Consider the following 12,392-nt stretch of genomic DNA (forward strand, 5'->3'; position numbering starts at 1 on the left):
GAGTGCTGCAGAGATGGTTGTTCTTCTGTAATGTTCTCCCATCTCCACAGAGGAACTCTGGTCACCTCCCTGACCAAGGCCCTTCTCCCCCGATTGCTCAGTTCTCCTGGGCGGCCAGCTCTAGGAAGAGTCTTGGTGGTTCCAAACTTCTTATATTTAAGAATGATGGAGGCCACTGTGTTCTTGGGGAACTTCAATGCTGCAGACATGTTTTGGTACCCTTCCCCAAATCTGTGCCTCGACACAATCCTGTCTCAGAGCTCTATGGACAATTCCTTCGACCTCATGGCTTGGTTTTTGCTCTGACATGCACTGTCAACTGTGGGACCTTATATAGACAGGTGTGTGCCTTTGCAAATCCTGTTCAATCAGTTGAATTTACCAAAGGTGGACTCCAATCAAGTTGTAGAACCAATGATAGATGGAAACAGGATGCAACTGAGCTCAATTTAGAGTCTCATAGCAAAGGGTCTGAATACTTATGTAAATCAGGTATTTCTGATTTATATATAATACATTTGCTAAAACGTCTAAACCGGTTTTCACTTTGTCATTATGGGGTATTGTGATGTCATTATGGAGTATTGTGATGTCATTATGGGGTATTGTGATGTCATTATGGCGTATTGTGATGTCATTATGGAGTATTGTGATGTCATTATGGAGTATTGTGATGTCATTATGGCGTATTGTGTGTAGATTTCTGAGGATTTTTTTATTTTATTTAATCCGTTTTAGAATAAGGCTTTAATGTAACAAAATGTGGAAAAAGTCCAGGGGTTTCAGTACTTTCTGAAAGCGTTATGTTGATGGAAAGGTGTTTGTCTTAAGTTCTGCTGCTGCTATTTTCAACCACACTAGATAATTACACACACACACACACACACACCCTGCTTGTCATATGCTTGCTGAGAGGAAACGGACAATAACTCTATGCCCGCTACGGCTTATTTTAAACACCAGTCAAATCGGCCACCTGAGGGTAGTGTTTTTGTGCCTCTCTTTGCCTCATATACTGTGTTGTAAAAATGGCGTCTGTCCAGGACTGTTAAGCAGCTGGCTATTTCTAAGTTGTATCACATCTTGGTAAATGCTTAGTTTGTGAAATCTGTGTGGCTCCAGCCTTGTATACATCAGTCTACCAATCCCCTTAATGTTCCGCTACTGATCTTCATTTTGCTTCCTGCTCTAAATCCTTCTTCCTCCTCTGTGTGTCTCTAACAGGAATTGATTCTGATCCGAAGATTACACCGGTCTCCAACAACAAGACCATTCAGAGGCCAGAGAGTAAGTAGGCCAATCCATATAGCCATACATCCTGTCCCCTAAACCAGCTCCGTATAGCCATACATCCTATATCCTGTCCCCTAAACCAGCTCCGTATAGCCATACATCCTATATCCTGTCCCCTAAACCAGCTCTGTATAGCCATACAGCTCCATATAGCCATACATCCTGTCCCCTAAACCAGCTCCGTATAGCCATACATCCTATATCCTGTCCCCTAAACCAGCTCCGTATAGCCATATATCCTCTCTTCTAAACCAGCTCCATATAGCCATACATCCTATATCCTGTCCCCTAAACCAGCTCCATATAGCCATACATCCTATATCCTGTCCCCTAAACCAGCTCCATATAGCCATACAGCTCCATATAGCCATACATCCTGTTCCCTAAACCAGCTCTGTATAGCCATATATCCTGTCTTCTAAACCAGCTCCATATAGCCATACATCCTGTTCCCTAAACCAGCTCCGTCTAGCCATACATCCTATATCCTGTCTCCTAAACCAGCTCCGTATAGCCATACATCCTGTTCCCTAAACCAGCTCCGTATAGCCATACATCCTATATCCTGTCTCCTAAACCAGCTCCATATAGCCATACATCCTATATCCTGTCCCCTAAACCAGCTCCATATAGCCATACATCCTGTCCCCTAAACCAGCTCCGTATAGCCATACATCCTATATCCTGTCCCCTAAACCAGCTCCATATAGCCATACATCCTATATCCTGTCTCCTAAACCAGCTCCGTATATCCTGTTCCCTAAACCAGCTCCGTATAGCCATACATCCTATATCCTGTCTCCTAAACCAGCTCCGTATATCCTGTTCCCTAAACCAGCTCCATATAGCCATACATCCTGTTCCCTAAACCAGCTCCATATAGCCATACATCCTATATCCTGTCTCCTAAACCAGCTCCGTATATCCTGTTCCCTAAACCAGCTCCGTATAGCCATACATCCCATATCCTGTCTCCTAAACCAGCTCCGTATATCCTGTCCCCTAAACCAGCTCCATATAGCCATACATCCTATATCCTGTCCCCTAAACCAGCTCCATATAGCCATACATCCTGTTCCCTAAACCAGCTCTGTATAGCCATACATCCTATATCCTGTCCCCTAAACCAGCTCCGTATAGCCATACATCCTATATCCTGTCCCCTAAACCAGCTCCATATAGCCATACATCCTGTTCCCTAAACCAGCTCTGTATAGCCATACATCCTATATCCTGTCCCCTAAACCAGCTCCGTATAGCCATACATCCTATATCCTGTCCCCTAAACCAGCTCCGTATAGCCATATATCCTCTCTTCTAAACCAGCTCCATATAGCCATACATCCTATATCCTGTCCCCTAAACCAGCTCCATATAGCCATACATCCTGTTCCCTAAACCAGCTCTGTATCCTGTCCCCTAAACCAGCTCCATATAGCCATACATCCTGTCCCCCAGCTAAACCAGTCTCCCTAAACCAGCTCCGTATAGCCATACATCCTATATCCTGTCCCCTAAACCAGCTCCATATAGCCATACATCCTATATCCTGTCCCCTAAACCAGCTCCATATAGCCATACATCCTATATCCTGTCCCCTAAACCAGCTCCATATAGCCATACATCCTATATCCTGTCCCCTAAACTAGACTAGAATGTTACAGCGGATAGGCTCCAACTAAGTGGCAGTATACAACCACAGAGCTTAATGGAACACAGAATGAATTGTAGGATCTCCATGTATACAGCTCAATAAGGCTCTCCAAGTATACAGCCATGCAGTTCAATAAGGCTCTCCTCCACCTCCATGCAGTTCAATAAGGCTCTCCTCCACCTCCATGTATTCAGCCATGCAGTTCAATGAGGCTCTCCATCTATTCAGCCATGCAGTTCAATAAGGCTCTCCTCCACCTCATCTATACAGCCATGCAGTTCAATGAGGCTCTCCTCCACCTCCATGTATTCAGCCATGCAGTTCAATGAGGCTCTCCATCTATTCAGCCATGCAGTTCAATAAGGCTCTCCTCCACCTCCATGTATTCAGCCATGCAGTTCAATAAGGCTCTCCATGTATACAGCTATGCAGTTCAATAAGGCTCTCCTCCACCTCCATGTATTCAGCCATGCAGTTCAATGAGCCTCCATCTATTCAGCCATGCAGTTCAATAAGGCTCTCCTCCACCTCCATGTATTCAGCCATGCAGTTCAATGAGGCTCTCCATCTATTCAGCCATGCAGTTCAATAAGGCTCTCCTCCACCTCCATGTATTCAGCCATGCAGTTCAATAAGGCTCTCCACCTCCATCTATACAGCCATCATCTATCCATGTATTCAGCCATGCAGTTCAATGAGGCTCTCCTCCACCTCCATGTATTCAGCCATGCAGTTCAATGAGGCTCTCCATCTATTCAGCCATGCAGTTCAATAAGTCTCTCCTCCACCTCCATGTATTCAGCCATGCAGTTCAATAAGGCTCTCCTCCACCTCCATGTATTCAGCCATGCAGTTCAATGAGGCTCTCCATCTATTCAGCCATGCAGTTCAATAAGGCTCTCCTCCACCTCCATGTATTCAGCCATGCAGTTCAATAAGGCTCTCCATGTATACAGCCATGCAGTTCAATAAGGCTCTCCATGTATACAGCCATGCAGTTCAATAAGGCTCTCCATGTATACAGCCATGCAGTTCAATAAGGCTCTCCTCCATGTATACAGCCATGCAGTTCAATAAGGCTCGCCATGTATACAGCCATGCAGTTCAATAAGGCTCGCCCCCCTCGTTCACCTCTCCAGTCATCTCTGTTATAGCCTCTGCCTCAGCAAGGCAGTGCAACCAGGCAGTATAATACTAGACCTAGAGGGAGATGGGTTTTATCCTTTGAAAGTCTCTGATTCCCCCCTCTCAACCCCCCCTCTCTCTCCAGTCACCTCTCCATGGGGTTTATTCAGGACTATTATAGTGAACCGTGTGCTGTTGCTGCCTCAGTGACCAGCAGCCATTAGCTGTCCTGGTACTTAGTACTTGGTACTTGCCTTCTTCTGCTTGGGTGGGCCTGGACCTGAGGCATCTCAGAAAAGCTTTTAAAAGGCACAGCGATGAGAGGAGTGCTTTCAGACAGCGAGATGAGCTTAGACTAAGAGTGACTGAGACCAGCTTGGGTCAGAAGCGTTGCTATTTAGGACTCCATTAGACTTGGACAGTATCCAGATTGTCATGCCTTCATACAGACCTTGTGCCATACCGGGATATTTGATAATACCGACACTGAACACGAGGCGTTATTTTCAAACCCCAACTGTGCCTATTGTAATCTGAATGTTAGCAATGCTAACAAGTAAATGTAAAATCCCATAGAGAATGCTAACGAGTGCATTGTGATTTTAGTTGTTTTTGTCTTTGATCTGAAGTATTTGCAGGACAGATATCCCAACTCAAAAATGCTACTCCTAGTTTGCTGCACAAATCAAATATTATACAGAAAGGCTCTTGATCCAGGAAGGGATTCTCTGCTGTTACCAAGCCCAACCTTGATTTTGGAAGAACCTTAGCTATATCGCTAACGAGCTACTAAATTAGCAAACCAAATGCACAACTGCAGAGCGTTTTTGTGGACAGTTAACTTAATAGTTATAAGATATCTAGCTGGTAAATATTTTAGTTGTGAATTCCGTACTGCAACTAGATCACCTGGCACGTGCTGCACAACAATGAGAGACTCACACGGCTCCGGTCTCTCGTCGTTGCGTACTTGTAAACAAACATCACGTGACTGGGGAGAGTACTGGTAAGCTTCATAATGAAACACTGTGGCAGGTGAGATGAAGAACGCCATCTTTATCTTCTAACGTATTGCACAAGTTGACTGCAGGTATGTGGACACCTGCTCGCTGAACATCTCATCCCAAAATCATGGGCATTAATATGGAGTTGGTCCCCCCTCCCCCCTTTGCTGCTATAACAGCCTCCACTGTTCTGGGAAGGCTTTCCACTAGATGTTGGAACATTGCTGCTATAACAGCCTCCACTCTTCTGGGAAGGCTTTCCACTAGATGTTGGAACATTGCTGCTATAACAGCCTCCACTGTTCTGGGAAGGCTTTCCACTAGATGTTGGAACATTGCTGCTATAACAGCCTCCACTGTTCTGGGAAGGCTTTCCACTAGATGTTGGAACATTGCTGCGGGGACTTGCTTCCATTCAGCCACAAAAGCATTAGTGAGGTCGGGCACTGATGTTGGGGGATTAAACCTGGCTTGCAGTCGGCGTGCATGGGACATTGTCATGCTGAAACAGGAAAGGTCCTTCCCCAAACTGTTGTCACAAGGTTGGATGCACGGAATTGTCTAGAATCTCATTGTTTACTGTAGCATTAAGATTTCCCTTCACTGAAAAACAGCCCCATTCCCTTTAATCCTGCTCCACCAAACTTTACAGTTGGCACTGCATTCGGGCACTGTCTCTCTCTCTCCTCCAGATGGAGTGTCCATTCCTACCACCTCTACCAGGGTGTTTTATATCAGTGTTGGGGTGTGCTGTCTGTCTCTCTCTCTGACCTCTGACCTCTATCCCTCTCTCTCCTCCAGATGGAGTGTCCATTCCTACCACCTCTACCAGGGTGTTCTATATCAGTGTTGGGGTGTGCGGTCTCTCTCTCTGACCTCTGACCTCTCCCTCTCTCTCCTCCAGATGGAGTGTCCATTCCTACCACCTCTACCAGGGTGTTTTATATCAGTGTTGGGGTGTGCTGTCTCTCTCTCTCTCTGACCTCTGACCTCTATCCCTCTCTCTCCTCCAGATGGAGTGTCCATTCCTACCACCTCTACCAGGGTGTTCTATATCAGTGTTGGGGTGTGCGGTCTCTCTCTCTGACCTCTGACCTCTCCCTCTCTCTCCTCCAGATGGAGTGTCCATTCCTACCACCTCTACCAGGGTGTTCTATATCAGTGTTGGGGTGTGCGGTCTCTTTCTCTGACCTCTGACCTCTCCCTCTCTCTCCTCCAGATGGAGTGTCCATTCCTACCACCTCTACCAGGGTGTTCTATATCAGTGTTGGGGTGTGCTGTGCTGTCTCTCTCTGTCTCTCTCTAACCTCTGACCTCTCCCTCTCTCTCCTCCAGATGGAGTGTCCATTCCTACCACCTCTACCAGGGTGTTCTATATCAGTGTTGGGGTGTGCGGTCTCTCTCTCTGACCTCTGACCTCTCTCTCCTCCAGATGGAGTGTCCATTCCTACCACCTCTACCAGGGTGTTCTATATCAGTGTTGGGGTGTGCGGTCTCTCTCTCTGACCTCTGACCTCTCCCTCTCTCTCCTCCAGATGGAGTGTCCATTCCTACCACCTCTACCAGGGTGTTCTATATCAGTGTTGGGGTGTGCTGTCTGTCTCTAACCTCTGACCTCTATCCCTCTCTCTCCTCCAGATGGGGTGTCCATTCCTACCACCTCTACCAGGGTGTTCTATATCAGTGTTGGGGTGTGCTGTCTGTCTCTCTCTCTGACCTCTGACCTCTCCCTCTCTCTCCTCCAGATGGAGTGTCCATTCCTACCACCTCTACCAGGGTGTTTTATATCAGTGTTGGGGTGTGCGGTCTCTCTCTCTGACCTCTGACCTCTCCCTCTCTCTCCTCCAGATGGAGTGTCCATTCCTACCACCTCTACCAGGGTGTTCTATATAAGTGTTGGGGTGTGCGGTCTCTCTCTCTGACCTCTGACCTCTCCCTCTCTCTCCTCCAGATGGAGTGTCCATTCCTACCACCTCTACCAGGGTGTTCTATATCAGTGTTGGGGTGTGCTGTCTGTCTCTCTCTCTCTAATCTCTGACCTCTATCCCTCTCTCTCCTCCAGATGGAGTGTCCATTCCTACCACCTCTACCAGGGTGTTCTATATCAGTGTTGGGGTGTGCTGTCTGTCTCTAACCTCTGACCTCTATCCCTCTCTCTCCTCCAGATGGAGTGTCCATTCCTACCACCTCTACCAGGGTGTTCTATATCAGTGTTGGGGTGTGCTGTCTGTCTCTCTCTGACCTCTGACCTCTATCCCTCTCTCTCCTCCAGATGGAGTGTCCATTCCTACCACCTCTACCAGGGTGTTCTATATCAGTGTTGGGGTGTGCGGTCTCTCTCTCTGACCTCTGACCTCTCCCTCTCTCTCCTCCAGATGGAGTGTCCATTCCTACCACCTCTACCAGGGTGTTTTATATCAGTGTTGGGGTGTGCTGTCTGTCTCTAACCTCTGACCTCTATCCCTCTCTCTCCTCCAGATGGAGTGTCCATTCCTACCACCTCTACCAGGGTGTTCTATATCAGTGTTGGGGTGTGCTGTCTGTCTCTAACCTCTGACCTCTATCCCTCTCTCTCCTCCAGATGGAGTGTCCATTCCTACCACCTCTACCAGGGTGTTCTATATCAGTGTTGGGGTGTGCTGTCTGTCTCTAACCTCTGACCTCTATCCCTCTCTCTCCTCCAGATGGAGTGTCCATTCCTACCACCTCTACCAGGGTGTTCTATATCAGTGTTGGGGTGTGCGGTCTCTCTCTCTGACCTCTGACCTCTCCCTCTCTCTCCTCCAGATGGAGTGTCCATTCCTACCACCTCTACCAGGGTGTTCTATATCAGTGTTGGGGTGTGCTGTCTGTCTCTAACCTCTGACCTCTATCCCTCTCTCTCCTCCAGATGGAGTGTCCATTCCTACCACCTCTACCAGGGTGTTCTATATCAGTGTTGGGGTGTGCTGTGCTGTCATCTTCCTGGTGGCCATTGTCTTGGCTGTTATGCATCTACACAGTATGAAGAGAGTAGAACTGGACAACAGGTCAGTACCTGGGGGGCCTCTAAGGAGGATCAGTGATGTTGTATTGACGTCTCACACAGTGTGCTGTCCCTTTAGACTGGGTACCTCCTATTCATCCGGTGTTCCCCTAACCTTCTCACTTCAACTGATCTCCATTTACAGTGCCCTCTGTATTTATTGGGGATTTTTGAAAATGGTTTCTTTTGGCTTTATATTTCAAACTTTTCGATTTGAAGTATATAATATATATATATATCATGGTAGCATCCAGACTAATGTAGAAGAGTTATTTTCAATAAAAGTGACTCCAGAATGACACTAGATTTATTTATCATTCATTTCTGTTGGGCACAAAATAATCTGAAACGCAATCAAAACATACCAGCAAATGTGTCGAGTCACAAGGGACCAAATACTTCACCTTTTACTACACATGTGAATTTGTCCCAGTTCTTTTGCTCCCCCCAAAATTTGGTGACTATTGTACAAAACGTGCTGTAATTTCAAAACCGTTCACCTGATATGAATGAAAATACCCTCGAATTAAAGCTGACAAGGCACTGTCCCGGTAATTACTGGGGGGGCACTTACTTACTGGGGGGCACTGTCCCGTAATTACTGGGGGGGGCACTGTCCCGGTAATTACTGGGGGCACTGTCCCGGTAATTACTGGGGGGGGGGGGCACTGTCCCCGGTAATTACTGGGGGCACTGTCCCGGTAATTACTGGGGGGGCACTGTCCCGGACAGTGTCTCTGGGGGGCACTGACAGTGTCTCTCTGTCTCGCTCTCTCTCTGTGTCTCCAGAACAAATTTTCACATGCTCTCACAGCCAACCAGGAATCTATCTAATGCAATATGAGATAAATTGAGTTGCTTTAATGCTGTTTATCAGGGTTGGTTTGATTGAATCAGTCTGCTGTTGGTGAGATGTGAACGGACAAACCCTCCTTTTATTGTAAATAGGAAGATCCTTAAGATGATTTCTTTGTGACTGGTTGTACAACAGGGATGGGTTCACTATCTGTTAAAAGTCTGTCTGGTTTGAGGCCTAGCAGGACAGAACAGGCTCCTTCAGGACGATGTCATAGGGTACCTGGCCAGGTGGCCAATGGGAGCGCCCGAAAATGACTTGATAATGATGTTAGAGAATTGTGTTGTGAAGTTGGCGTCTTCCTCGTACCCCCTTCCTCACATTCATCATGAGTTCATGTTCTCATCCCTCTCCCCTCCTCTGTGTTCCAGTGTTTCAGACAGTGGCAGTTCCCAGGGCCTGTCCCAGCCGTCTACCCAGACCACCCAGTACCTGAGAGCTGACACACCCAACAACGCCAGTGCTGTCACCAGTAAGAGACACACACACACACACACACACACACAAACAGTACGACACTTCCTAGACCCCCCCATCTAAATAACCTATCCAAGAACATCTTATCTTAATCAACTTGCAAGGTGCTGTAACTAACCGGTTCTGACAATGTCCTGATCCAGCCAATAGTTTAGAGTCCCCAGCGTCTGTTTTCTGTGTGACGTTCTTAAAGTCCTGTCTCTTTTCACTCTTACCCCCATTACCAAAGTAATGCACGTTATTTTCTTATGCTGGCGGTCACAAACACTCTCTTTTACGTTTAACGATAGGATCTGTGTCATTTGTTGGATACACACCCACCTTCTGATGCCAGCACCATGATGAGATTAGAACCATGGAGTTAGAATACTAGAATGGAACCTTCTTATTGGTGAGAACAGTCGGCCATTTTGGTCAGGGAGTTGGTCAACCATGGTTTACCAGTGCTGTGATAAGATATTGTGTAAAACAATGAATTTGAAGAATGCATTTTTGTACGTTTGTTAGCTAGTTTAGCCAGCCAGTTTTAGAGGAATGATTTAATATACTTTTTTTTTTTTTTTTTCAAATTAACTGCCAATATGCCAACATTGCATTCATCAATGCAGTCAGTCTACAGCCAGACATTGGCTGACATCAGTTGATGATAGGACTTTAACAATATGTAAAAGCAACACGTACTGATATTGATATATTTTTCTACATTTATGATCTGTTTACAAATATTATAGAGGCTATTTATACAGAACATTTGTATAAAATCCATAGGAACTGTATTTATAATTATAAGACAATATTTTAGGTTACAATTCCTGATATGTCACAGGATTATGCCTCTACTGCCATTCATTACAATTAGACTGGTTTGGATTTCTCCCTAACCAATATGGCTACCATTTTTTCTTGCCTGGCGACCGATCCACATCGCTCTGGCCAACTGACGTTTCTTCTCCACAATGAGTCTAGATTTGCTTCCCTCCCTTACGCTTTCTAGAGCTGGCCGCCTGAGCAAACGGAGCAATCGGGGAAGAAGGGCCTTGGTCAGGAAGGTGACCAAGAAACCTGATGGTCACTCTGACAGAGCTTCAGATTTCCTCTGTTTAGATCAAATCAAATGTTATTTGTCACATGCGGCTGAACACAACCTTACCGTTAAATGCTTACTTACAAGTAGAGGCCGACCGACTATGATTTTTCAACACCGATACCGATTATTGGAGGACCAAAAAAGCCGATGCCGATTAATCTGACAATTTAAAAAAAAAAAAATGTTTTTTTGTTGTTGTAATAATGACAATTACAACAATACTGAATGAACACTTATTTTAACTTAATATAATACATCGATAAAATCAATTTGGCCTCAAATAAATAATGAAACATGTTCAATTTGGTTAAAATAATGCAAAAACTAAGTGTTGGAGAAGAAAGTAAAAGTGCAATATGTGCCATGTAAGAAAGCTAACGTTTCAGTTCTTTGCTCAGAACATGAGAACATATGAAAGCTGGTGGTTCCTTTTAACATCAGTCTTCAATATTCCCAGGTAAGAAGTTTTAGGTTGTAGTTGTTATAGGAATTATAGGACTATTTCTCTCTATACCATTTGTATTTCATTAACCTTTGACTATTGGATGTTCTTATCGGCACTTTAGTATTGCCAGTGTAACAGTATAGCTTCCGTCCCTCTCCTCGCTCCTCCCTGGGCTCGAACCAGCAACACAACGACAACAGCCACCCTCAAAGTATCGTTACCTATGCAGAGCAAAGGGAACAACTACTAGAAGGCTCAGAGTGAGTGATGTTTGAAACGCTATTAGCGCGCGCTAACTAGCTAGCCATTTTACTTCGGTTACACTGACTTTCCTAGTTAAATAAAGGTATAAATAATCTGCAAATTGGCGCCCAAAAAATACAGATTTCCGATTGTTATGAGAACTTGAAATCGTCCATTCCGATTAATCGTTCGACCTCTACTTACAAGCCTTTAACCAACAATGCACTTCAAGAAATAGAGTTAAGAAAATATTTTACTAAATAAAGTAAAAAATAAAGTAACAAGTTATTTACATAACAAAATAACGAGACTATATACAGTGGTACTGGTAGAGTCAATGTGCAGGGGTACAGGTTAGTAGAGGTAATTCTTACATGGAGGTTGGGGTAAAGTGACTGTGCATAGACAGTAAACAGCGAGTAGCAGCAGTGTACAAAGGGGAGGGGTGTCAATGCAAATACTCTGGGTGGCCATTTGATTATTTGTTCAGCAGTCTTGTGGCTTAGGGGTAGAAGCTGTTAAGGAGATGGGAGAACCTTCCAGAAGGACAACCATCTCTGTAGCACTCCACCAATCAGGCTTTTATGGTAGAGTGGGTAGAAGGAAAGCCACTACTCAGTAAAAGGCACATGACAGCCCACTTGGAGTTTGCCAAAAGGCACCTTAAGGACTCTCAGACCATGAGAAAACAAGATTATCTTGTCTGATGAAAGCAAGATTGAACTCTTTGGCCTGAATGCCAAGAGTCCGGTATGGAGGAAACCTGTCAACATCCTTACGGTGAAGCATGGTGGTGGCAGCCTCATGCTATGGGAGTGTTTTTCAGAGGCAGGAACTGGGAGACTAGTCAGGATCGAGGGAAAGATGAACAGAGCAAAGTACAGAGAGATCCTTGATGAAAACCTGCTCTGGACCTCAGACTGGGGCGAAGGTTCACCTTCCAACAGGACAATGACCCTAAACACACAGCCAAGACAATGCAGGTGTGGCTTCGGGACAAGTCTCAATGTCTTTGAGTGGCCCAACCGGAGCCCGGACTTGATCCCAATCAGACATTTCTGGAAAGACCAAAAAATAGCTGTGCAGCGACACTCCCCATCCAGTCTGACAGAATCTGCAGAGAAGAATGGGAGAAACTCTCCAAATACAGGTGTGCCAAGCTTGTAGCGTCATACCCAAGAAG

At 45.6% G+C, this 12,392-nt stretch overlaps 1 protein-coding gene across 1 annotated transcript in view; it reads left to right on the forward strand.

The window, feature by feature from the left end:
* The window catches only part of ryk (receptor like tyrosine kinase), a 128,669-nt gene that overhangs the window by 44,274 nt on the left and 72,003 nt on the right, over positions 1–12,392 (forward strand). The window contains exons 5-7 of the mRNA XM_065009349.1: positions 1,225–1,287; positions 7,967–8,105; positions 9,329–9,429. Coding sequence (XP_064865421.1) covers positions 1,225–1,287; positions 7,967–8,105; positions 9,329–9,429 — 303 coding nt within the window. The remainder of the gene's footprint in view (positions 1–1,224; positions 1,288–7,966; positions 8,106–9,328; positions 9,430–12,392) is intronic.

Source organism: Oncorhynchus nerka, linkage group LG24 (genome assembly GCF_034236695.1).
Source record: "Oncorhynchus nerka isolate Pitt River linkage group LG24, Oner_Uvic_2.0, whole genome shotgun sequence".
Classification (NCBI taxonomy): domain Eukaryota; kingdom Metazoa; phylum Chordata; class Actinopteri; order Salmoniformes; family Salmonidae; genus Oncorhynchus; species Oncorhynchus nerka.